Source organism: Ovis canadensis, chromosome 13 (genome assembly GCF_042477335.2).
Source record: "Ovis canadensis isolate MfBH-ARS-UI-01 breed Bighorn chromosome 13, ARS-UI_OviCan_v2, whole genome shotgun sequence".
NCBI classification, from domain to species: domain Eukaryota; kingdom Metazoa; phylum Chordata; class Mammalia; order Artiodactyla; family Bovidae; genus Ovis; species Ovis canadensis.
Genome location: NC_091257.1, coordinates 55,028,298 through 55,055,786, shown reverse-complemented (window position 1 = coordinate 55,055,786; position 27,489 = coordinate 55,028,298). Strand labels below are relative to the sequence as shown.

Sequence of the window (27,489 nt, the reverse complement as noted above, 5' to 3'; positions counted from 1 at the left end):
TCTGCATTGATGGCAGGTTCTTTACCACTGGTGCCACCTACTCTAGTCGTCTGCGTTGCATGCCAGATTTGCGTGCAAGACCCGGCTTGCTGTGGGACATCTGTCCTCCTGTATGCCTGTGTCCTGCTGTGAGCAGCTGACCATGCTGCCTTCTGGAGCTTAATGTTGCAGAAAGACCGAGGTCAACCTGAGTTTTGTTCCTTTGTGGATAATCCATTTGTTTTTCTCAGATTTTCTGTAGGACTTTTAATTACATGTTGAATTTGCAGCTTTGAATGTGCTACGTCTGGACCCTTATCTCTCTGTTCAGCTTGCTTAGTGCTGGGGAGGTCTCGGGATGTACGAGGTCATGTGGGAAGCTCTGTGGTGACTCCAGTTTCATGCTTTCTGGGTTTTCATCTCCATGCAGTATTTTCTGACTTCAAACATCACTTGGGCATCTACTGTTTTTATTTATGTAGATCTTAAAAAAGACTCAGTGTCCTCGTGGGCCTCTTAAGACTGTGAGTGAAAATTGCTTTAAAAAGTACCCTATTCTTTCAGCAAATCTATTTCAGAAGGAAGATCCATTTCTTTTGAGGATGGCCCCTCCTTTGCTGCATATTCTATGGATATCCAGCTTCCTCAGGAGGGGGCCGCAACCCCTCTGCCTCTTCACACTTTCATCTGTGCTTTAAGCAGTAATTCCTTTGAGTGTTTTGCTTGTAGATGGGGTCCTTTACCCTTTCTGAGTTTTCATTGCTTAAAGAGATTTTCCCGCATTTTTATATTGATTAATTTCTAAAATACAGGAGGGAGAAATCAGATCCCCTCCTCTTTTTTTAATGCATTCCCTATTTCCTTTAGATGTTTTTGCCTTGTATTTTAAGTGTTTGGCAATATTTTTTTCTTTTTCTCATTAGCCAAAGAAAGTATTGCCTTTTGAGTGATAATCTAATCAAGCATTAAGATTTACTGTAAAACTGGGCAGGGGCCTCCCAGGCAGCCCTAGTGGTGAAGAACCTGACTGCCAGTGCAGGAGATGTAAGAGGAATGGGTTCTATTCCTGGTCAGGAAGATCCCCTGGAGGAGGGCACAGCAACCCACTCCAGTATTCCTGCCTGGAGAATCCCATGGACAGAGGAACCTGGCGGGCTACAGTCCATGGGGTCGTAACAGAGTGGGACACGACTGAAGTGACTTAGCATGCATGCACACGCATAATGTTGGGAAAGCCGGTTCTATCCTCTTTGTCAAACACCTGCTGTCAGAGTTCTGAGTTTCTGCGATGTCTGAGTATGAGCACCTACTTAAACTTGGGCATTTCTTTGTATCTGTTTTATGTGCGTGCTAAGTTGCTCATAGGGGTCCCTAAGATGGCTCATAGGAGGTCTTCTCTCTAGGAACGCAGCAGCTGCTGGAGGAGCGGCCGGTGCCTGTCGTGTTGGGGAGGGATGGGGTGGAGGGGTGGTTGAGGTGAGCCCTTCTCAAGAGGTGATGTTTGAGGTGGGTCTTAAAGACTGAAAAGGCTGTAAGAAGACAGAGCTGTGCTTTCCTGGCTAAGTTAACAGCAGGGCGAGTGACTAGCTAGAAGGGTACATGGATAAGAAGAAAAGCATGACTTTTTAAACTCAAAATGTAGGTACCTTATTTTTAAGATTCTGTTGTTCCTAATTTTAGCTCCATTTCTCTTACATTTCGAAGTCCCAAATGTTGACACCCAAAATTCGATGAGACTGTTTTTTCCGCACTGGATAGTCATTTTTAGTGAGAGATGAGCAACCAGGCCCTGGGTGGTTGAAGAACACGGCACTGTCTCCATAGGTCACCCTGGGACTGTCCAGGCCATCTGGCTCCTGCCCACGGGGTCCTGTTGAGACCAAAGCACGTGTGGCATTCACAGGATATGTCCTATAAAGCCACCTGCCCTGTCTCATCCTAAGTTTTCTGAACTCAAAAGGGCAAGTGACTAAATAAGACTTCTGTTCCTCCACACTGAACTTGGTGATTTCTGGTCAGTGTTTTCTTCACCTTGCACCCTGGGCCTCGTGGCTGGTTTCAGGGAGAGTTGCTCCCATGTTCTGTTTGTGTGCACAGAGCAGGTTTAACTGGTCATTGTTAACCAGTTAACTGGTCACGTTATCGCATCAGTGAGTATGTGATATTTCCTCCTTCTTCACTGACCTCCTTTTCTAAGTGGAATCAAAATCAGGTGTGAATCTACTGGGATACATTGCAATCACCTAGGAATGATTTGAAAGAAAAAAAAAAAGTTTCCCATACAAATTAAATGAAGATCAGCAGTTTTAAAGTACACGATAGCATCTTGTATAAACTGCAGCTTCCATTTCACATTATTCCTAGTCATGCAGTAGGTTCTGAAGAAAAAAGGGCTATGGATAATCACTTAAAAGAATGACAGATTCCCCGAGGTGCCGATCAGTAGTAAGACCTAATTTCTATTTCGAGTGTGCTGTGTTGGATTACCATACAGATGCAGCTGAGCACCAAGCATTAACTACAGCCATGTGCCTTTCAGAAAAGTAATATTTATTCACGCTGTGTGGCTTTCCTGCATTTTTTAAAATTTTACTCTCCAGTGAAACTGAAAACAAGATGTCAATAGCTTCTGTGGCATCCATAGTTGTGTAGCTTAGAATATTGGCTGCAGCAGCAATGCCATGTTGTATTGGCCTCCACAGAGGTAGGCTTCATCTGGGGCTTTCTGAGGGACAGGCTCAGCATTTAGGCACAGATAGTTGTGTGGGGCTTTGTTTTTATTGACCTTGTAGGCTTCAATGCATAAACAATGACTCTTGCTATATACTTGAGTGCAAAAAGCCTCTCTGTGGGTGATTTCAGCTCTGAGTTGTGTAATATTATGTCTGTTTGGGAATATTCTTAGTAGCTCAGATATTTGGCATGGTATTTCTTATCCAAACGTTACTGAGTTGATTTTTGAGTATCTTTAAAGTCCATCTGAAATCTGAAAACTTTTATCTGGAAGTGGTGATGTTGTCAGGCCTGACCTTGGAACAAGTTGGAGGCTACTTGTGGCCCACCAACAGCATCCTAGCACTCCTCGCCCACCGTTTTGCCATAGTCTCTGTCTTTCTTTATATTTTGATGTATGGCAGAAGCCAACACAATATTGAAAGCAATTATCCTCCAATTACAATTTAAAAACCTAAAGGGGAAAAAATAAAGTTAACAGCAGCAACAAAAAGAAGACATTTTTTTCTTTGTTGCCTACTAAGAAAGGAAACCTAAATCAAGAAGAGCCATCTATCTGTATTTTGAAAGGTTGAAAAGCACAATTCAGTACCAGATGGTTTCCCGATGACAGAGAAGATCTGAGGAGCCCGTGGGCATGCCAGGCATTCATCTTGTCTGAGATAAGCTCTGCCCTGACTCTTGAGACTAATTTTCTCTGCATCTGCTGTATGAAAATTTTAGATTAAGTGGCAAGATGGGACCAGAAGAGAATCCTGGAGGGATTTCCCTGGTGGCCCAGTGGCTAAGACTCTGCATTTCCAGTGAAAGGAGCACGGGTTTGATCCCTGGTCAGGAATGTAGGTGGGATGCCAAATCCCCTTGGAGGAGAAAGCCTGGCCCAAGAGGACACCCAATTGCTGCTGTTCCCTCAGCTGGGGAGAGAGAACTAGATGGAAGGAGGAGACGATGCTGGGCTCCCCTCCCTGTGAGGCCTCAGGCAGCTGATGAGAAACAAAGCCAGCAGAAGTAGTAGGGTCATTTCTGTTAGGACTTCAGCCTCTCGATATGATGAGAATGTTCTGAGTAGTCACTAGAAGATGGCTGTAGCAGACAGACACACAGCTCACATCCCCTCCAGCCTCACTGCAAGGCTGCCGTCCTCAGCTTCCGGCCACCACCACACTCTTCCCATCACGTCCCCAGCCAGTGACCCACTGAGGCTGCAGTGCGGGGGCCTGGCCGTCCTCAGGCACACGGGCTCCTCCAACAGATTATCTGCTCGCGGACTCCTGTGGGGCCGTACACTATGAGTGGGGGTCTGGGGCTCCTCTGTTTCCTCATTTCTCCTTCACAGAGGCTGCTGCTGCTGCTAAGTCATTTCAGTTGTGTCCAACTCTGTGTGACCCCATAGATGGCAGCCCACCAGGCTCCCTCATCCCTGGGATTCTCCAGGCAAGAACACTGGAGTGGGTTGCCATTTCTTTCTCCAATGCATGAAAGTGAAAAGTGAAAGGGAAGTCGCCCAGTCGTGTCCGACTCTTCGCGACCCCATGGACTGCAGCCTACCAGGCTCCTCCATCCATGGGATTTTCCAGGCCCCAGTAAACTACTGGCACTCTTAATTGCACAGAGGGTCGGTTCCCCAGAGAACTCAGCCTACAAGGATCATTATTCATTTGTTATCAAACATACTGAACCTAGCCTCTGTAGATGGAGTAGGAAGTGGCAGCCCACTCCAGTGTTCTTGCCTGGAGAATTCCATGGACAGAGGAACCTGGCAGGCTATGGTCCATGGGGTCGCAAAAAGTCATACATGACTGAGCACGCATCCACACACACTGCAGTAAATTTTTCAGTAAAAGACAAAGTATGAGTTAAAGAATCACAAAAGGTAACAGCACTGTTTATAGTTGCCAATGTATGGAAGCAACCTAAATGTCCACTGACAGATGGTGGGTAAAGAAGGTGTATATATGTATATATATACACACACACCCTCCTATCAAACACAGTGGAATACCACTCAGCCATAAAAAGAATGAAATATTGCTATTTGCAGCAACATGGATGAACTTGGGGAACATTATGCCAAGTGAAATAAGTCAGACAAGGCACATACTGTGTGACATCACTTATATGTGAAATCTAAAAAATAGAATAAGCTAGTGAATGAAAAAAGAAGCAGACTCATAGATATATTGAACAAATTAGTGGTTACCAGTGGGGAAAGGGAAGAGGGGAGGTTGCAATATGGGAGTTGAGGTGGGGGGGGGGAAGAGTTATTATGGGATTGTATGAAATCCTGTGTGTGAAACTTTTGAAAATTGTGAGGTACTATAGAATTTAAAGAATCTTTCATTTAATAAAAATTAAATCAGAATCAGAAGAAGTAAAGGTTCTTTGTTATATCTACCAGGGATGGTGGGAGGAGAGAGGGTCATAACTACTATCCTAAAACTAATTTTTAGCTCTTAATTTCAAGAAATCCTTGCCACCAGTTTCATTTCCTTATTCCACGGAGTAAGGTCTCATCCTCTCTGTTCATCTTTCTTCCCAATTATGTTTCTTGTCTGGAGACAGGTGATGATTTTAATGGAAATGGGAAGTGGAAGATGAAAAAGAGAAAACCTAGAGAATCTGGCATTTGACAGGTTATTTTTGTTCTATTTAAGCAATGGCTGTGATATAATTACAGAGATCCCTTCAGTTATTTTCTTCCCTTTTCTCTCTTTTAGGGAGAATTAAAGTTGGGGTAGTAATCTCTTTAAAACATTCAGGGAAGGAAGCTTGCTTGGGGCAAGTGAAAGAGACTGTTTCATAGGGGTCCAAGATAAAGTGAAATTTATGCTATTACAAACTTTTTTTTTCTTTTCTGAAGTGCATCTGTATAGAGATGTTGCATGCTTGCCTGCTCACTCATGTCTGACTCTTTGCAACCCCATGGACTGTGGCCCACCAGGCTCCTCTGTCCAAGGCATTTCCCAGGCAAGAATTTTGGAGCAGGTTGCCATTTCCTTCTCCAGGGGATCTTTCCGACCCAGAGATCCAACCAACGTCCCTTGCATCTCCTGCATCACAGATGGATTCTTTACCACTTGAGCTATCAGGGAAACCCTCTATATAGAGATATATAGATCTATAGCATGTACTATGGGCTGTCATGAGAATGTATAACTTCATTCATTTGTTGTTTATTTTCTCTTTGCATCTTATTAATTTTTGTGTTTTTTTTTAATAGAAAATATTGCAGTTTCTACCTGAACGAATTTTCTTTCGATGGCATTACCAGAGTATAGGTAAGAACAATTACAAAAAATTTTAATTAATGTATATTTCTTCCAGTAAAATCGCCAATAAGCGATTGTGGATTTGTAATTCTACATATATATATATGTAGCATATTTTTTACACCTCTCTATACCCCTTGCCCACCATAATGAAGACCTGGCACAGCCAAAAATAAATAAATATTAAAAAAAATACACTTTGGGCTTTAAAGGTGTAGGCTCAATCAGTGAGTGTTCACACATGGCCAAAATTCATGCAGGGATTTTATATATGAGTCACTGAATCTAGTTTGTTCAACTAAATTTTTCTTGTAGATAGTATAAAAACCAGGTACATAACTAAACTGCAAATCAGCTGATGACTTTTTGAGTATCCCTGTGTTGGTCATGCTCCCGGGCTCCCGGGCTACCCAGTGGCCTCACATTTGCTCTGAGGCTCATCTCTCATAGTTTCTATGGCTCACTCCTCAGGAGCCTGAGTCTGACAAGCCTTCCTGGTTCCCCCAACCCCAGTCAGGCCACCCCAGAGCCCATTCTTCCCGAGGGATCAGGGGCTCCCTGTGTACTTCACACCAGGACCCTCTCAGGGTACATTGTGGCCAGGCTGAGCCAACTCTGGGGACCTGTGTGTGGCCTGCCTGCCAAGGGCTAGCTGGGCCTGATGCCATGTCAGCTCACGCGGTACCCTCCCAGAGTCTTTCACCCATCACCCCTCTGCTCTCTGGAAGCCCTCTTCTTGGGTTAAGGAACAGCCCTGCGGTCTCCTAGACTGCTGAAACCCCGGTTTTCTATGACTATTCTCTGTCTCCCTCAGAGGATGGGGATGAGATTATGGCCTTTTTTTTTTTTTTCCTGCAAGTCCAAGTCCAGACCTCGTCCATCACCCCCTCTACGGAAACCTCTGTCTCTTGACGATGCTACATTGTCCCTCCTTGTTGCTGGTGTGTCCTCTGATCTTTTGCCCTCTTGCTTTCTTTTTAAATGGCTTCACTCTCTCCCAGTCCTTTTCCTTCCTGGTAAGTTACCCATCAGCCCCTTGACCCCCTCATCCTCCGTGGCTTCCTGATTCTCTTCTGACCCTTGTCATGACACACGTCTCTGTCTAACCACAACCTCCACCCTGCTGATCTGTCATTCAACCATTTCCAGGCTACCTGCTGTTTTTTTTTTTTAAACATTTTTTAAGAAAAGCTGTTTTTGGACTATCACTGGCATGCAACAAATTGTACATGCTTAATATATATTATTTGATAAATTTAATCGCAGGTCTACACCTGTGCAGCCATGGATACCATCACAATGATGAACATAGCCATCACTCCCAAGAATTTCCTCCTGACCCCTCCCACCCTTCTCCAGCTCACCCCTTAGTCCCCTGATCTGCAAACACCAATCTACTTTTTGGCCCTATAGCTTGATTTTTTAGAGTCTTATAGAAATAGAATCATGCAGTATATTCCCGTTCTGTTTGGCTTCCTTCACTCAATATAATTATTTTGAGATTCATCTGTGTTGGTGCAGATATTAATAGTTCATTCCTTTTAACTTCTGAGTTGTACTGTATACCATTGCATGGAGATACCATAGTTTATCATTTGATGATGGGCCTTTGGGTTGTTTCTATTAATAGTCTTTGGCTACAAGTAAAGCTACGGTAAACATTTGCATGCACGTCTTTGTGTGGACACGTGTTTTCCAATCTTTGAGAATGAAGTGGCTGTATCATATAAAGACATATGTTTAACAAAGTGTTTGTACCATTTTACATTCCTGCTAGCAGTGTGAGAGCTCCGGTTACACCACATTCTCATCAGCACTTCGTATGATCTGAGTTTTAATTTTAGTGGTAGTGGTATCTCACTGTGGTTGTAATTTGCATTTCTCTAATGACTACATGATCTTTAGCGTCTTTTCATGTGCTATTTGCCACCTGTATGTCTTGGTGAAGTGTATGTGTGAATCTGTTGCCCAATTGAGGGTGTTTTTTCATCCTAATCCTGAATTCTAAGAGCTCTTCACATATTTTGGTTATAAGTGTTTTAATCAAACATATGATTTGGAAATATTTTCTTCCCATCTCTGGTCTGTCTTTTCAGTCATAATAGTTTACTTCAGGGAGTAGATGTTATTAATTTTGATGAAGTCCAGGGTATCTGTCTTACTGTTATGAATTTTGCTTTTGGTGTCTTGTCTGATGAATCTTTGCCTAACCCAAGATCGCAAAAGATCTGTGTTTTCTCCTAGAGAGTGTGCAGTCGTATGTTTCACGTTTAGGCCCTTGATTCAGTCTGAGAAAGTTGTTGCTAATGTCAGTCTCCTCCAGTGGACTGCTGCTCCCCTGTTCTTAGATGTTTCAGTGCCAGAAGGTCCTGTGCCTTTGCTCCACTGGCACTTCCAGCAGAGCTTGTGCACCACCCTCGTGGCGTCTCTTCACGCCCTTATCGCTCCTCTGGGGTCATACTGCCATTGCTTATTCATTGGTTTGAGGCATGATGCACACACACACAGGGAGTTGGTTTTTTTTTTTCTTTCTTTTTTTTTTAAATTCAGATGTGTATAGCGGACTTTTGGACTCAGAAGGAGAGGGAGAGGGTGGGATGATTTGGGAGAATGGCATTGAAACATGTATACTATCATGTAAGAATCGAATCGCCAGTCTACGTCCGATGCAGGATACAGCATGCTTGGGGCTGGTGCACGGGGATGACCCAGAGGGATGTTGTGGGGAGGGAAGTGGGAGGGGGGTTCATGTTTGGGAACGCATGTACACCCGTGGTGGATTCATGTCAATGTATGGCAAAACCAATACAGTATTGTAAAGTAAAATAAAGTAAAAATAAAAATAAAAATAAAGAATTTTATAATGTCAATGTTAGATTCCAAATGTCTTTGTTATCTTTTAAATATCTTTTAAAGACCTTTAAAGGATTGCCACTTCATTGGAAGAGATTTTGAAGCATTGAAAGTCTTGCAGTCGAAAATGAGATAAGCCAAGAAGTAGGTTTTTGAAAGCAGTGATTAATTTGCTTCCATTAAAGTCAGGAAAGTAAAATTACAATACATTTTGTGTGATAAACATTTAAGCTAACGTGAGTTTTAATGCTTTTTCATCTTTCAATATTGAGCTTTCTAATTTTTAAGTATTTTTCAACTACTTTGGTGTACTTATTTGTTGCTTTTACACGTGAGTCAATCTAGTGGAAATCATTAGGGTTGAAAAGACACATACAATGATGGGGTTGGGGAAAATTATAGTTTCAGTGAGGAGTTTAAACATCCAAATAGGAATGATATGTAGACAGAAACTTTTTGAAGTTAGAATGAAATGGATTTCGTAATGGTAAAGTAAAAGTAGAAATATCTCTGTGAACCTAGGGTCTTTAAGAAATACCTAATGTGGCAACTTCCCTGGTAGTCCAGTGGCTGAGACTCTGAACTCCCACTGCAGGGGACCCAGGTTCAATCCCTGGTCAGGGAACTAGGTCCCACAAGCTGCAACTAAGACTTCTAATGATTCAACTATAGTTCCTGCATGCCACAGCTAAGACCTGGTGCAGCCAAATAAATAAAAAGTAAAGAAGTACCTAATGCGGCCAGGGAAGGATCTCAGATCCTCTTCCCCAGTTCTCCTGTTGAAACCCACTGATACGTGCCTGCACTGCACACATTTTTCTTTATAATATTCTTATTTAAAAAGTGTGCTGAGAGTTTCTGAATACAACAGGATGGAATAGATCAAATATATATTAGTTTTCTTTTGGGCTATGACAAATTAACAGGATCATTTTAAAAAGCAGAGGACTATTGACAGATAACGAGCAGAGATTCCCTGTGTCTGTTGGTAAAGTCTGTCCTTTTTATATGTATTTACTCCTCCCTGTGCAGGGAAGAGTGGATACAGGAAATTATGGGTAGGCTGAAAGTTTAAAATAAAAATGCTGGGCTCATTTCAAGATGGGGAAGGACTGACAATCCCCAGTGGTCACACACAATGACTGGATAAAGTGTTTCCGAGGATGCGTTGTAAGACGGTGGATTTTTCAGATGTCTTGGAAGAGAGCTGTCTGTGCAGACTTTATCCCCAGTCTCCTGGGAGGTGAGGTGTCTGCTGGACCTGCCAAACATCACCAGGTCCCCCAAGGCATCATGAAGCAAAAACTAAACTGGGGCAGGATGGACTTTGTCCAAGAATGGATGAACAGGGAACCGAGGGATGAGGACCAGTCGGTGGGTGAGTGTGGGAGAGATAGTCCTGTGAGCATAGGCACTTGAGCCTCAGCTCTAAGAGCCCCACCCAGGCAGTGCTGACTCTGGATCCCAAATCACTGGACATGCTTTGGTGATAGGAGTAGAGGGAAGCAGGCACTTCCTCATTTAATCACAAATCATTGGTAATCTAGTGCTGCTGCCTAGTCACGATAGTGGTGAGTTTCCTCTGAGTGCAGCATTAGGTGTTACAGCAGTCATACAAAGTTCCTTCAGAAAACTAGTAATTTCCTTCTGGCTAATGAATTCCTAAGGTGCATGCATTTAGCTGATATTTGTGTATCTGTCCACATAGATGGGGCTTCCCAGGTGGTGCTAGTGATGAAAAACCCACCTGCCAATGCAGGAGATGTAAGAGACGCAGGTTCGATCCCTGGGTCGGGAAGATCTCTCAGAGAATGGCATGGCAACCGACTCCAGTATTCTTACCTGGAGAATCTTGTGGACGGGGGAGCCTGGCGGGCTACAATCCATGGGGTTGCAAAGAGTCAGATACGACCAAAGTGACTTAGCTCACATGCGTGTCCACATAGATACAGCCTGCAGCAATTGTCAAGGGACTGACTCTGTTTCTTTGAACTACGTTGGTGTTGGAAAGTGATATCCAGTTTTAAAATATGGGGTGGGAGGTGGGAGGGAGGTTCATGTTTGGGAACTCATGTACACCCGTGGCAGATTCATGTCAATGTGTGGCAAAACCAATACAGTATTGTAAAGTAAAATAAAGTAAAAATAAAAATTTAAAGAAAAAAAATAAAATGTCGCACAAAACTCTCCATCAGGAAATCTAAATAGTATTTTTTTCTCAAAAAATTGGAAGAAAAGATTAAGACTTCCAGTATATTCTCATTTTAAAAGATTATATCCTTTTTGAGGTTGAGACCTCATTTAGGTGCCACATGTGATACTGAGGTGGGGTTGCCAAGCCGTCTCCATGCTGAAGGCATGGATACATCTAGAGAGTCACAGGTACATGTCTCCATCCTCCTGAGGGAGCCTTCTGGCCCCATAGGCTGCGCTCCATGGTTTTGCTCTTGGCTGAAGTATTTCTGACCAAACTTTCGAGTCCCTCTCCTTGACGGTGACCCAAGGGCTCTGCAAGGTGATTTATTGATGGACTGAAGCCATAAATGTGGTTGTCATTGCAAGCAGAGCGGCATGCTGTCCTGAATATTCGTAAAACGTTCTTGTAAAAATGTTTTGTGAGCGGTAGTTTTATATTATGTTTTCCTTTAGAGATTTAAAAAAGTCATTCATTTTGTGCCTGACAGAGACATTTTCGCATAATCAATCCTCTATGGGCATTTAGGTTACCTTGCTATCAATCATTTTGACTCTTTTAAAAGAATTTGGAGAAGTTCATACTTAAAATGCTTTTATCCTGAAAACATCTCTCCTTCTGTGACATTGCTTTGCTTCTGAAGGTCAGCCTTCTTCCTTTTTTGTTTGAAAAATGGTATAAGCACATTTTTTTCTTTCTAAAACTAAAAATAGATCTTAAATATGCATTCATATATTCCATTTCTAATTCATTGTTTAAAACTTTCAGGCTCAACTTTAAAGAAGCTTCTACACACTGGAAATTCTATTAAGGTATTTATTTTAGATGCAAATGTAATGGCTTTTTTCGTTACTTTTAAACTTATTCATACCATAAAGTGACAGCATTAGGCCATTAAAAAAACTTCTTTAAAATCCATTTAACTTTAGTTTTTTATTGAGAAATGATATGACAAATATTGTTGGAGTTTTTGTTCTTACATCATAATTTACTGTGATAGACATTTTCAGCCTTAAAAGGTGGCTTGGGACTGGGAGTTTGGGATCCTGCATTCTGATTTTGATTCTGCTATTCAGCTGAGGTGCTGACTGCTTCAGCTTCATCGCTGGAAAGAGAAGGGGTTGAACCAGGTCCTGCCTAAGCCTCAGAGCTAATGTTTCTGATTCTGTACACCCCAGTAATCTTGTTAAAAACTATAGTTGTCTCTGAATCATTTTTTGCTATTTTTGAGAATGCTGTGGAGAAAAAGGGCAGTAGAACCTTACCCTTGAATGTTTATTATTCTTTTTTTATTTTTTGCAGCAGATTGATCTTATAATTTAGGTTAAAATTGGCTTATTTTAAATGACTCTGCCTTTTAAAATGACAGTATACTGTTTAATACCGGAATAATACTTATGACCCTGAAACATAAGTAGCAAGAGAAACCAGGATGTGTATTTTATGGAAAATAATTCACTCATAGCTATTTAATTTATGTGTGTGCCTTTAATAAGCTAATATATTTTGGGGTTTATATTAGCTTAGCAGCCCCTAACCACTCAAACTGTATAGGTTTGTGCTCTCTTACTTGTTGAAAAAAAAAAAGAGATGAACTGTGTATAGTTTCACGATTTTTCTATATTTTCTCCTTTCTATTTTAATTAATGGTCTTATAGCTAAAACTTACCAGGTTATCTTCCATTTATTATTGACCTTATTTATATTTAATTATCTTAATAGCTCAGTTGGTAAAGAATCCACCTGCAATGCGGGAGACCCTAGTTCAATTCCTGGATCGGGAAGATCCCCTGGAGAAGGGATAGGCTACCTACTCCAATATTCTTGGGCTTCCTGTGTGGCTTAGCTGGTAAAGAATCCACCTGCAATGTGGGAGACCTGGGTTCAATCCCTGGGTTGGGAAGATCCCCTGGCGATGGGAATGGCTACCCACTCTGGTATTCTGGCCTAGAGAATTCCATGGACTGTATAGTCCACGGGGTTGCAAAGAGTCGGACACGACTGAGCGGCTTTGACTTCACTTCACTTTAAATACAGTTAACATAAAAAGTTGGAGACTTTATCAAAGTGTCTAGAAACCTTCCTCTTGTTAAATTTGATATAATTTGGTTAGATACACATAGAGCCCTGATTTTTTTTTTTTTTTGGTCTGGCGGTGAATCGTATTATGTACTTAGCAAAGTCACCACTTACCTGCTGGGCAGGTGTGAGCAGGGGAGAGCAAGGCAGGTCAGTGCTGAGCCCAGGGCTTGTCTAGAGGGGCTCCCGGGGATCACCGTTAATGGGGTGACTGTCTTGGTATATTTGACTTCTCTGGGGAGTCAACCAAGCTTTCCCTCCCTCCTCTCGCTCCATCTTCCCCCACATCCTCGCCCCTCCCTTTTTTCCTTCCACCCTCTGTCCCTCCTCCCTCCCTTTCATTTCATTCATCCCCTGTCCCCCTTCCTTCCCTCCTCTCCTTCCCTTCCTCCCTTCTTTCCATCTCTCCTCCCCTCTTACTTTCCTGCAGACCCTGGGCCTGGTTTGAACCCTGGCTCTTTAGAAATTAACACCATTTTGGTGTCACTGAAAAGGCACCAGGCAGCCCCTCAGTTGCCGGCTTTCGGAGCTCAACTACATCTTTCAGCTGCATCTAATATTTTTTTTCCATCTCTTTTGCTTATTTAATCTCTTTTATTGACATCACCTTTCCAGCCATTTAGGGGTATAAAGATGGAGTTACCTGTGCTTATGAATTCTAGGAATGGGATGAAGCTGAAAGTTTTAAGTGCAGAGAAGGAAAAAGGTCACATCTGCCTGTATTGATGTTTTTCTATGGGTGATGCTGACTATTTGGAGCCAGGGGAAGGCATCGGGAGAATAGGATAGGGAAGCCAGAGGCTGCCTGTCCCCCTCAGCCAGGTCCGTGGGGCCCTTTTAGCTCTAAGTGTTCTGATTTCAAGAACATGGTACCTGTGTATAATGTAGTGACCTGACAGGTTCCATCCAGAGCACGGTGTAAATCTGGAGCAAGATTCTCTTTGTGTGGTTTTCATGAGTAATCAAGCATTGATGATCTGGGCACCATTGCTGTAAAGAATGAAATGCAACTACTGGGAAATGCTTAGGTAGCAGTTACTGTGAGCCAGGCAGTTCCAATCCACTTCACCATATACAAGCACTTGGTGATAAACTTTGTTATCACCCCTGCTTCACCACTGGGGAGGTGAGGCACGGGGAAGTGAAGCGGTCCTCCACACTCACAGCTCAGCTAGAAAGTGGCTGAGGCTGCACTGGAGCCCAGCCCCTCCGGCTCTCGTGCTGGGCTGCAGTGTCCTTGCTTGCTGGTCACGCAGGGAAGGACTTGGTACAGGACTTCAGTGATGCTTTGAGCTTCTAGATCTGTCCTCAGAACCCATGCTGCACTGTAGTACATTTATATAAGTATGATGCATGTTTCATGTTGCTGCCTTTGGGTTTGTTTTTAGATAAGATGTGAAGGAATCCGGCTGTTTCTTCTGTGGCTTCAAGCACTTCAGACGAACTGTGCAGAAGAGCAGGTGCTGATTTTTGCTAGCCTGGTGCCGGGATTCCCTGCCATCATGTCGTCCAGGGGGCCCTGTACACTGGACACGCTCATCAACCCTGGGCCCAGCGTGGCTGATGGTGAGTGACGCTGGCCCATCCAACAGGCGGAAACTACCCTCCACATTGCGATAAGGAATCCCTCATTCTGTCCTTTTCCTAACAGAAACCACGGTTTCATGGATGGATTCTGAAGAGGAATTGTTATTGTTTGGTCCCAAGTCCTGTCCGACTCTTTGCGACCCCAAGGACTACAGCATGCCAGGCTTCCCTGTCCTTCACTATCTCCCTGAGTTTGCTCAGACTCATGTCTGTTGAGTCCATGATGCCGTCCAACCATCTCATCCTCTGTCGCCCTCTTTTCCTTCTGCCCTCAGTCTTTCCCAGCATCAGGGTCTTTTCCAGTGAGTCAGCTCTTCGAATCAGGTGGCCGAAGTATTGGAGTTTCAGCTTCAGCATCAGTTCTTTCAGTGAATATTCAGGGTTGATTTCCTTTAGGACTGATCTCCTTGCAGTCCAAGGGACCCTCAAGAGTCTTCTCTAGCACCACACTTCGAAAGCATGAATTCTTCGGTGCTCAGCCTTCTATATGGTCCAACTCTCACATCCATACATGACTACTGGGAAAGCCATCGCTTTAACTATACAGACCTTTGTCAGCGAAGTGATGTCTCTTCTTTTTAATATGCTATCTAGGTTTGTCATAGCTTTTCTTCCAAGGAGCAAGTGTCTTTAATTTTGTGGTGGCAGCCACTCTCCGCAGTGATTTTGGAGCCCAAGAAGATAAACTCTGCCACTGTTTCCATTTTTTCCCCATCTGTTTGCCATGAAGTGATGGCACCGGATTCCAGGATCTTAGTATTTTGAATGTCAAGCTTTAAGCCAGCTTTTTCACTCTCCCTGTTCACCCTCATTTAGAGGCCCTTTAGTTCTTATTCGCTTTCTGCCATTAGAGTGGCGTCATCTGCATACTCCTGTTTTAGAGACATTTGAACTGACAGAACTGGAGCCTGTTTTATATGAAATGATGACAGGAGAGATTTACTGGAGTGGAGGAAACTGGAGGGGAAGGGAGGGGACAGCTGTTGGCAGGAGCAGAGACACATGGTGTGTCTGGCTGGAGCAAGTGCTTCTGTTGCTGTTCATGAGATTTAAATCTGCATCCCAAACTGCTGCCTGTTTTCCGTACAGCGATTGTTTTATTAGTTCATTTGCTCCCCTGGCTCTTTTTTAAAAAATATTTATTTATTTGGGTTGTTATTGTTATTCAATTGATGAAGTCGTGCTCGACTCTGCAACCCCATGGACTGCAGCACGCCAGGCTTCCCTGTCCTTCACCATCTCCTGGAGTTTGCTCAAACTCCTGTCCATAGAGTCAGTGATGCCATCCAACCACCTCATCCTCTGTCGTCCCCTTCTTCTGCCTTCAATCTTTCCCAGCATCAGGGTCTTTTCCAGTGAGTTGGCTCTTCGCATCAAGTGGCCAAAGTAATGGGGCTTCAGCTTCAGCATCAGTCCTTCCAATGAATGTTCAGGACTGATCTCCTTGCAGTCCAAGGGACTCTCAAGAGCCTTCTCCAACACCACAGTTCAAAAGCATCAGTTCCTCAGTGCTTAGCTTCCTTTATGGTCCAGCTGCATAGGATCTTATTTGTGGCACACGGCATCTCCGTTTTGGCGTGCACTCTCTCCATTGCAGCACTTGGGCTCAGTAGTTGCATTGCTTGGGCTTAGTTGCCCCATGGCCTGTGTGATCTTTCCTCCCCAACCAGGGGCTGAACCCATGTTCCCTGCATTGGAAGGCAGATTCTTAACTACCAGGCCCCCAGGGAAGTCCCTGATGCTCCAGGCTCTTTGTCATCAGGTGTGTATTTTCATGCAGTTTTCATGGAAGAGCAGTGGTGGCCTCATGGGACTATTAATGGCATCTTTTGAGCCCAGGGAGTTTTCAAGGAACTTGCCCATTAGGGCCGCTGATTTGTCACTGCGGATCACTGTATTGCCCAGTGACAGGTATTTGACCTTGGGCTGGTCAGAGCACAAGGTGCAGGGTGAGGAATGGTCCAGTGAGGGAGGTGGCTTTGTGGGCATCTCTCCTCTGGTCACGTGGCCTGACCTGTGGTGTGAGCAGTTCCAGTGCTTGGTACATGTATTGTATTTGGTTATTTTATGTTGCTTTACCTTTTAAAGGTTTTATTGGAATATAGTTGATTTACAACGTTGTGCTAGTTTCTGCCGTACAGCGAAGTGAGGCACTTAAAAAATTTTTTTAATTGGAGGATAATTGCTTTACAATGTTGTATTGGTTTCTGCCATACAACAACATGCATCAGCTACAAGTATACATATATCCCCTCCCTTTTGAGCCTCTCTCCCACTCCACCCCCCACCCCACCCCTCTTGGTCATGTCAGAGCACCGAGCTAAGCTCCCTGTGCTCTACAGCAGCATCCCACGACCATCTATTTTACACAAGGTAGCATAAATATGTCAGTCCTGCTCTCTTAGTTGGTCCCACCTTCTCCTTCCCCCACGTCCGCCTATCCTTTCTCTACATCTGCATCTATTCAGGCCTTGCAAATAGGTTAATCAGTACCATTTGTCTGTAGTCCATATAGGCATGTGTATTTTAATAGAGGCCATTTTTAAAGCCCTGTTTGAAATTTAACTTTGGTGAAGGCGCTTTCCTTGTTTCCCACTCTGCAGCGAAGATCCATCCAGAAGAAATCACTCCACTGCTGCCAGCCGTATCAGGGGAGAAGATCGCCGAGGACCAAACGTGCTTTTTTCTTCAAGTACTGTTGAAATACATGGTTACTCAGGTATGAGCGAGTGGAACCATGGATGATTCAGTGATGTTCATACCCTCACTAGGGAAGTGTGAGAAACTAGACAAACACTGCCTCTTTTCTTCCTGTTTGTCCGTATTTTTTACTTTTGTGTTTTCTTGGTGATTTTATGCGATATTTCACTCAATGTAGAATGTACGCTAGGATGCTTCAGCAAAGACCAGGCCTGCCTGCTACTGTGTGTGTGTGTGTGTGTGTGTGTGTGTGTGTATGTGTGAAGGAAGCAGTTCCGTCCTCCATCTGCCTCCTTTACTTTCATACAGTCTCATATTATTCACTTCATATGTGACACTGCTTAACAAATGCGTGGGGATCTGAATCACCAAGTCATTCTCTGCAATACCAGTATCGCAGTTTCACTCACTCCCAACCCTGCCTACCCGAGGTGGTCTCAGATCTCATAGGAAGGTTCTCTGGCCTGTATCCCTCCCGCTTCCACTCAGTGCCAGTCACAGGTAGCCGGTCCCCAGATTGCCTGCAGCTTCCATTCAGTTTGGCTACAAATCAGAGGGTCCTGTGAGTCCCTCCTCAGGTTCAGTGAATTTTAGAGTAGCTCACGGAACTGGGGGAGGCATTGGTTCACAGTTGCCCATTTAGGAAAGGGTGTGGCAAAGGACACAGGTGACGGCGGGATGAAAACACACACGGCGTGAGGTCTGGGGTAGCGGTCCTGAGTGTGGGGGCTTCTGTCGCTGTGGACGGGGGTGCGTCACCCTCCTGGAGTGTCCATGTGTTCAACCCGCACACTCCCTGAAACCCGGGGCTGTTGGGATTTTTGTGGTGGCTTCTTCGCAGGAGAGATGATCAGTTACCAACTCCATTCCCAGCCCCTCCCTCCTCTTGAAACAGTGGTGCAGGCGGCAGGGAGGCAACTGGAAATTCCGAGCTTCCAGCCATGGCTTGGTCCTGCTGGTGACCAGCCCCATCTGGGAGCCCCTTCATGAAGGGGCTCTGGTCACGAAGAAGTAAGCAGGGAGCTAGGGCCTCTGTGCCAGGAGCCGGGGGCAGAGACCAGTGTAGCAGTGTCTGTTATCTCCCTGTGTCTCTGCTTCTGCCTGTTTGCTCTTCTGCTGCCCCTTTCTCTGTGCTGTGGAGGCTGGATGGCAGAGGAGCCGGCCCCGGGGCTGACCGGGCGGGTCCAGAGTGATGGGCAAAGGGCAGGGGCCTGAAGGAGACCCGTGGATTATCTCATCCTGCACGGCCTCCTTTATGTCAGATGATCCTTTTTCTTAATAAATCATTCACTTCTGATTTCACCAGGGAATTTATGTCTCTCAGTCAGTATTTCTGGACGTCTGGATGTGGTTTGGGAAATGCTACTGTTTCTGTCCTCTCAGCAAACACATCCCTGGTCCGTGAGCTTCTCCAGGGCATATGTTCAGGCTCCGTCCTTCCTCTCACAACCTGCTGTGTTGTTGTTGTTCAGTCACTAAGTTGTGTCCGACTCTTTGTGGCCCTGTGGACTGTAGCATGCCAGGCCTCCCTGTCCATCACCAACTCCCGGAACTTGCTCAAACTCATGTCCATTGAGTTGGTGATGCTATGCCACCATCTCATCCTCTGGTGCCCCCTTCTCTCTTGCCCTCAGTCTTTCCCAGCATCAGGTCTTTTCCAGTGAGTCAGCTCTTTGCACCAAGTGGCCAAAGTATTGGAGCTTTAGCTTCAGTTGATGTGTAACTCTGCCCATCCAGTTCCTCACCCAGTGGGCCCATGACACCCACTGTCACCTGCCTTTTTTGTCTTGTCACCATGAAATCGGGGGCCCAGGGTGAGCAGGGTCTGGTGTGTCAGGTCCAGAGAAGGACATGAGTGTTGGCCATCCTGGACCTCTGGACGACTCGAGGGGACCCCTCCTTCCTCAGGGTCTCTCCTCCTGGGATGACCCCCCACTCCCCCTCTTTTCCAGTTTTCTCTGAAGGCTGCATTTCCTTTGCCCCCTCTGTGCCCTGTGTCCCTTAGGGTGACCCTATCTGCTCTTCTCTCCCCAGTTCCTCTAGCAGCACCACAGGCTCAGGATTCTCGCATCCTGAGTGCCAGCCTGGGTCCTCTCACCTCTGAAAAGCTCTGTGCCCTGGCCCTGTGGGCCCCTGCTGCCCACATCTCAGCCCCATCTATCCAGGAGTGGTCGGGTCTGGCCTTCTATCCATCGCAGAAAAACAGCAGAGTAGCCAAAACCCGGGTGTGCTGGGAGACTTGGGTTTCATTCCAGACGTGTCACTAATGAGCTGTGTGGCACGCTGATCCCATAACACCCTGGATCCCAGCAGAGGAGGACTGGTAGAGGGTGGTGGTGAGCCCTCTCCACTGTGTGTCGTATGCAGTGTCCAGTAGCCCCTCCTTCCCCGGTCTGTCGGCAAAGTGGGTCCTCGGAGCAGAGCTTCCTCCTTGCCGTACTTGGAGGGATTCTGACAGGTGATGGACACCGGGCCCCTCGTCCCTGGACTGCAGGTGCTCCGGGTGGGCTCGTCAGGAGGATGTTGGGATGCTTTGCTCTGGAGCTCGGTGGTCTCACAAGCATGACAGCCACCAGTAGGCACTCTCAAAGGGCCTGTTCACACCACATTTCCCTAGGTGGTAGGAGACAGCTCTCGATCACCTGTCTGGGTTCCTGGCCTGTGTGGGCCGCTCCTTGCGAGGGAAGTGTTTGCAACGTTCCCGCCGGGCCTACACAGAGCTGGCTATTTGACAGGGAAGTAGTGGGGTCGCTAGGAGTCAGACATGACTGAGCGACTTCACTTTCACTTTTCACTTTCATGCATTGGAGAAGGAAATGGCAGCCCACTGCAGTATTCTTGCCTGGAGAATCCCAGGGACAGGGGAGCCTGGTAGGCTGCCATCTATGGGGTCGCACAGAGTTGGAAACGACTGAAGTGATGCAGCAGCAGCAGCAGTGTCTTCACACATGGGAGCTTTAAACTTAATGGCTTATCCCAGCCTGCAGATTGTGTTGTTTTTTTAATTGAAAAATAGTTGATTTACAATGTCATGTCAGTTTCAGGTGCATAGAGCAGTGATTCAGTTACACATGTAGCCTTTGGATTGCTTTTTTGTGCCCTTTGCAAGATTCTGTAGTTTTGTGTTTTGATAATGATTTTTTTTTCATGTAGGTAACATGGTATGAAATTCTTGCAAGAGACTGTTTCTTTAATTCTGGTGTATTATAAATGGCCTTTTTTGCATTTAAAAAAAAAGCACCTGATTACTTCTGTATAAACATTTTAAGGGCACAAAGAGTGTTAAATCATCACAAGGAACATGGAGAAAAAAATACAGGAATGATGTAGTGGGGCAAGTTTAAAAGATACCATAAGCTTTGATTTTTTTCTTTCTTGAATATCCAGTAAAAATGCTGTTTTTTATGTAGTTACTGTTTTGCTTTGAAGTATTCATTCATGGAACCATTTCAGTTTTAAGACGTTATTACATGATGGTCAATGCTATTTGTCAGGTGTTTCATTTAGGATAGGGGTTTTAACAGTGTATCAGCATTTCAGTTGATATTCATTAATGTGAAGTGTAACTATATGTATGTTCTCCCCCCCCCCACCCCCCACCCCCCGCCATTACTATTATCTGAAGGCTGCAAGCTTGGAGTGGAAGCATAAGGAGAATCAGGAGACTGGGTTTAAATTTCTGTTTACGTTGTTTCGAAAGTATTACCTTCCTCATCTGTTTCCCTCGTTTACCAAGTTAACCAACATCTATAAGCCTGTGCTGGGTGAGTACTGATAGCTGTGTGTGCGGTCTCGTCTCTTACAATGATTAAGTAAAATAAATTTTTTTTTCATATTTAGTGGTCACTTTGTTGTAAGAGTTTTCCAGTTTCTTAATAAATGATTTGTATAGACTGAGATTTGCCCGAGTCCTGAGCAATAAAGGCCATCTGTGGGTCCTGTAACTCAGGAGTAATTTGATACGGATCATGGTATATTGATCCCTGGGGTCGGGAAGATCCCCTGGAGGAAGGCATGGCAGCCCACTCCAGTATTCGTGCCTGGAGAATCCCCATGGACAGAGAAGCCTAGTGGGCTACAGTCTGTGGGGTCACAAAAGAGGCGGACACAACTCAGCAACTAAACAGCAGCATTTAAGCAACCAGATATATGTCTATTTAATTAGAAATGGAAACATTCTTAGGGGTTATATGATGTTAAGAGTCATGAACCCGGGGACTTCCCTGTGGTTCAGTGGTTAGGATCTCACCTTCCAATGCGGAGGGTGCAGGTTCAATCCCTGGTTGAGGAACTAAGATCCCACATGCCTCATGGCTAAAAAACGAAACATAGAGCAGAAGCAATATTGTAACAGATTCCATAAAGACTTTAGAAATGGTCCACATTAAAAAAGAAAAGATTCGCTAACCTGATCATGTGTTCTCTTGTCCTGCAGACATCCCCCACCTGAGACCAAAGCCTGTGTATGTCACGACCACTCGAGACAATGAGAGCATTTATAGCACAAAGATCCCATACATGGCAGCTCGTGTCGTCTTCATTAAGTGGATGGTGACTTTCTTTTTGGAAAAAAAGTATCTAACTGCAACACAGAACACTAAGAATGGAGTTGATGTATTGCCTAAAATCATTCAGGTATGTCATTCATCACTTTTTTACCTTTTAATTCTGGTGTCTTAAGCCCTACTAACACCAAAGTAATGGACTGTCAAGGCTGTTGGCTCTCATTGTTGGCTAAGGGGACTCAGTTTCACTGGCTCCACCCTCTGTGATGCTGAGGTTTCAGAGGAAGCGTAAGTTAGCACTTGCTGGGTTCTCTTGGCCTTGCCATGACGAGGCAACCTTGTGGCCTTTTGAGCAGGTGGCTGACGTGTATGCTCCTGGCTCCCTCTCACCTCCCCTCCTTCACTCAGGCCCCAGTGACCTCTGAGCGCGAGACAGAGGACCTCCCTGGCCTTGCTCATTCCAGTCCAGGGAAGGTTCCCAGCAATCATGAGGTGGTCACGGAGAGGTCACCTGAGCCTGCCAGGTGCCCCTGAGCCTGCCAGGTGCCAGAGCCTTCCCCTGGGCTCTCGGGGAAGGGGTGGGTCAGCACCTCTGGATTTCAGGCAGTTGTTGAGCCATGATGGGGTCCCTGGAACAGAAGGGAGTGCTTTCTGAGGCCTGGGTGAAGCCCTCTTCTCACGTGGGGCCTGTGGGGCCTTGCTCTCTTCCTGGCCTTGGTCAGATGCATGGGGCTTTCCTGGCAGGTGACATGTCTTCGGGCTTTTGTGCGGGCAGAGCAGGACACCTTGTAAAGTCAGAGTGGCCGTTGCTTGGAGGAGTCACGGTTTTGTGTGCTCTGATTTATTGGCTCCAAGCACAGAGCCAGGAAGTGTGGTCCAGTTGGTGCAGGCTGGCCGATGCCCTGCAGTTCCCAGACATGTGACATCTGTCCCAGACTGGAGGGTGCACCACCCATGCCCTTGCCGAGGAGTCCTCAGTCCCCTCATGGTGGAGCACCCAGCGGGTCCAGAGCACAGGGTCCATAATAAGAGACACAAAAGACTCGCTAAAAGTTAAAAAAAAAACAACTTTAATTTCTCAGTTGACAAATTTAGTAGGTAAACTCAAGATGGTAATAGTCACTGCTGAGGACAAAATTGGTTTTCTGAAGAACTGTCACGCAACATTGATTAAAAAAAAATTAGAGGTGGAACTCAGAAACTATTATTAATAGATAAGACTGTAGGTGCAGACCTACTTTGCAGACACTGTGAGGGCAGAAGGAAAGAACAGGGCATAACAATTAAACCAAGAGTAAGGAGAGCTTACCTGAGCTAAGAAAAAAAGTCGTGCCTTAAACTGAAAGGGCCTGTGAGCCCCAGGAAGAATTAGCAAAACAGACAGCAAACTAAACAGACATTTGACCGTCAGGGGTTAAAGGGAAAATGATACAGACTTCCAAACAGAAACCGCAGCTATGTCAAAGGAATGACGCTGAGATTAGCACCGAATACCTAATCTAATCTGCAGCCCTGGAAGCCAGAGCAACCTGTCTGTTTGTCCCTTTCTCAAAATCTCACTTCATATCATGTACATCAGCACACAGTCACATTGGTTTAAGGCCTAAGTTGATTTAAAGTCTAAGTATAAAAACAAAGTGATCAAGAATTTAGGAAAAAATCTAGGGGAAATGTATAAATTTAGGAAGTGGTAGACCACCTTCGGTAGAGATGAAACCCGCAAACCAAAGACTAAATGAGGTTCGACTTTATTTTGAAAAACAGGAAAAAGATTTATTTGTCAAAAGATAACATAAAGCTAGGCCCAAGCAACAGACTGTGGAGAGCGTTTGTCGTATTATACGGTTGTTGGAGTGTTCATATCTCTGCTGTATGAAGAGCACCTATGAATAGATGTGAAGACAAACAGCTGATTGAAAAATGAATGAAGGAGGTGAAAGGCAGGTCATAGAAGAGGAAATAAGCATGGCCCTGGACCTCCCCAGCAGTCAGGGAAACACAGTTAGTTCTGAGCAGCTATGAGAGCCCTTTTTTCACCTATCAGGTAGACAAAATCGGAAAATCGCAAGTAGACAAAAATTTGTAGGAAACGTAAGAAATTCAGTGACACTCTGATAAACTTTTCGTTCATGGCGTCTAATGTGGTTGTTCAGGCAGTTCAAAACACTATCAGAGAAAGGATCTTTCTTTCCCCCCAGTTCTCCCCCTCCCAGTTTCAGAGTTTCAGAAAACTATCACCTGTGCTTATTGAAAATAAGTTGCTCCTTCCTAAAAAAATACATCCGGATTATGAGAAGTCCCACAACTGGCATATTAACCACCACTTCCAGGTTCTAATTTTCTCCCTGTTGACTCTTCACACTTGTGAGTCATTTCCTTTTACTCTGTAGCTAAAGTGTCACAAGGTTCTGACCTCCAGAATCTGTTAGGAGGGTTTTATCACCCTAATAGAAAACAAGGCGCCAGAGTTCAAATTGTCTTATCCATAAGAGAAATGTTTCACTCTCCTACAAGAGCAGCTGGAGACGAGGCTGCTGCAGCCATAGCTGTGGCCACATGTGCCCTGTTTCTCTCCTCTGCCCTTTCCCTCTGGTTCCTCCCTTATGTTAGCAGCAGCAGCCGGGGCCCTCCTTCTTAGTTCATGTATTGAGACAATCCAGAAACACAGAGCCCTTCCCTTTTGTGTGAGCAGAACAATTTAGGTTACCTGCGTGCTCTTAGGAAAGAGCAAGGCGCTGATTGACTCCAGTCTGTAGCTGTGAACACCTCTGGGTGGGGGTGGTGGTGACCAGCTTCCAGGAAGCAGAAGGCTCCCCTGGTGTTAGGGGCCGGTCAGCTTCCCCTGAGGCAGGTGCGGCTGCAGACCAGGGTAGGGTGGGGGTGGGGGCAGAGATCTAGGGGTTCCATAAGGGGGAAAGGGATAAGAGCAGGCACCACGCAGGTCCACGGCTCCTGTGCCCTGCACACAGCCATGCCCAGACGTGGCCACTGCCGTGGTCCAGATTGCTCATACACTTCACAGTCAGTTATGTCAGTTTCCTCCTGCCACTGTAGCTAATTTCCACAAATGCATTTTCTTACAACGGAAGTCAGAGGGCCCAAATTGGTCTCAGTGGCTAAAGTCAGGGTGTCAGATGCTCTAGGGGAGGGTCAGTGTCTTCCCTGTCTGGCCTCCACAGGCTGCCTGTGTCCCCTGCCCTGTGGCTCCTCATCACATCATTTCTGCGTCTATTTCCATCTGTGCATCATCTTCTCTGTGTCTGCATCTCCTGCCTCCTTATGGATCCTGTGGTTACTGTGGGTCTACCCAGGTAATCCAGGGTACCCTCCCCATCTCAACATCTCGAATTTAATCAATCTGCTCAGTCCCTTCTGCCATGGAAGGCAGCACAGTCCTGGGTTCCAGGCACTTGGGTGTGGACATCTTGGGGAGGGTGGTCATTATTCAGCCTACCTGTCTCCCGTGTCCTCATCTCTGCCTTACTGCTGTGCTTCCGTCTCATCTCCTGTGTGTCTGCCATGTGTTCCACTCCTCATTTACATTATACAGGAGAGAAAGCAGTTTAAACAACTGAATATTAAATTCTGGAAACGGAGTTGAAGGAATAAAAGCACCTATAGTTGTATTTGTCTCCTGAAAATATTTGTTTGGAATTTCAAATTTCATGTAATTTTACATATGTAAAGGGAACATCACTGTCTCAGTGAGCTGATCCAGAACTTCTTTTCAAAGAATATACTGACTGCTGTTATCAAATCCCTTTAAAACAGTATTTTAAATTCTGCTTCCAAATAGGGTTCACACTTTCCACTACTACTACATTAAAAGTCATGTATGAGATGTTTTTTTTTGTGTGTGTTTTTTCACCCAAAGTGAATTTACTTCCTTTTGATCAGAAACTAATATCCTTGACAGTATTTTTCACTGGAGAGGGAAGGGACTAACTCAGTTACCCCTCGGAGAATCTGGTTTGACCAGTGTTCTTGTTTGGTGGCATGATTCATGGGAGAGAGAGAATACGGTTGCCCTGAAGTCCCACGCCACGCTGGCAGCCATGACCACTGATCCCCCTCTCAAATATGAACGTCTTGCTGTGTCACCTCAGCCAGAAGTGTTTCCAGAGAACTATTGTTTATTCTTTGGTGTATCATGTTAGTGTGAGATAGAAGTGCTTCAGCCTACATTAGTGAAAGCAGAGTAGTAATTTTAAAATTTCAGCGGCACATTAATTAAACATTGAAACATTAAAAGGAGAATTTCCTTGGTGGTACAGTGGATAGAAATCTGCCTGCCAATGCAAGGGACATGGGTTCGATCCCTGGTCTGGGAAGATCCCACATGCCTCGGAGTAACTAAGTGTTAGCACCACTACTACTGAGCCCAGGCTCTAGAGTCCAGAAGCCACAGCTACTGAGCCCTCAACTGTTGAAGCTCACAGGCCCTAGAGCCCATGCTCTGCAACAAGAGAAGCCCCCACAATGAGAAGCCCACCCACCACAACAAAGAGTAGCTCCTGGTCGTCACAACTAGAGAAAGCCAGTACAGAGCAACAAAGATCGGACACGATAAAAATAAAAATTAATTAATTAAAATAAACCCAAAGAAGTTTATGAGGGAATGAAAAAGAAAAAGTTTGAGATGCTAAGACAGTTGATCATACTTATTTGTATGCTAACTCTTTATCTTTAGTTACATTGTTAAAGTGCCGCTTGAAGTCTGACCCGGCCCTTCCATAATGATTCATGGGCTGTGGGTTTCCCGACACTTGTATCTCATGGGGTGAACAGTTAAAAAAATGAATCACATAAATTACTCCCCTGTGGGAGTCTGTGTATCATGCAGACCCACCTGTCTGTTGACGGCCACACGCTGGTGCTCTGTGTTCTTGTTTTTACCAAGGCAGGAGTGGGCTGCCCTCAGCCAGGTGGGCCGACTGTGATGGGGAATTGAGTGGCATCAGTTTTCACCAGCAGGATGGCAGCTGCATCCTCATTTCATACCTGCGTTGTGGGTGTCCTTGTCTATTCTGACCCTGAGGGTGAGCGACTCTCAGAATGAACTGTGGGTTGAGAGGAAACCAGGGTGGGGAGGGGAAAGATTGAGTGGCAGCCTGTATCTTGCATTTTCCTGAACCCTGGCAGCACAGGCCTGGTCCAAGCAGACCATATGACTGTTTCACTGGTTAAGCCTTCCGTCATATGCCAAAGAAGCAAAAATCATCTTTGCATTTACCACTGGAATCAACTAATATTAAACAATAACTGAAAATTCCAGCTGGATTGTAGTGGGCAGAAAATGGACCTCTCTCTGTAGTTAATTTTTATTCATGCTTTTACTGTTGATCTTCATGAAAGAGGCAAGAAACAAATAGCCTTGAATTACTAGTTTGTTTTCACTCTCGTCACTTACTATCATTATAAATGTCTTAACAACGTGCAGATTTTTTTTTTTGGAAAGCAGCATTTTGCTGGTGTGGGCTAGAGGAGGCTGGGAAAAGCATTGTTTTATTAAGAGAAGTAGTTTTCAGTTAATGGCATCATGGGATATTCATCAGTGTTATCATTATGTTCTATTTGGATCATGGAGCTT

The 27,489-nt window shown here is 45.0% G+C and overlaps 1 protein-coding gene across 9 annotated transcripts in view; it reads left to right on the top strand.

Moving 5' to 3' along the window:
* The window catches only part of RALGAPA2 (Ral GTPase activating protein catalytic subunit alpha 2), a 277,106-nt gene that overhangs the window by 39,431 nt on the left and 210,186 nt on the right, over window positions 1–27,489 (top strand). For all 9 annotated transcript variants that reach the window (XR_011248179.1, XM_069547852.1, XM_069547851.1 and 6 more), the window contains exons 4-9: window positions 5,933–5,990; window positions 11,797–11,840; window positions 14,496–14,673; window positions 17,298–17,413; window positions 21,020–21,158; window positions 21,830–22,029. Coding sequence is in view for 8 of the 9 variants with exons in the window: in XM_069547852.1 (XP_069403953.1) it covers window positions 5,933–5,990; window positions 11,797–11,840; window positions 14,496–14,673; window positions 17,298–17,413; window positions 21,020–21,158; window positions 21,830–22,029 (735 nt within the window). In the remaining variant the exon portion in view is untranslated. The remainder of the gene's footprint in view (window positions 1–5,932; window positions 5,991–11,796; window positions 11,841–14,495; window positions 14,674–17,297; window positions 17,414–21,019; window positions 21,159–21,829; window positions 22,030–27,489) is intronic.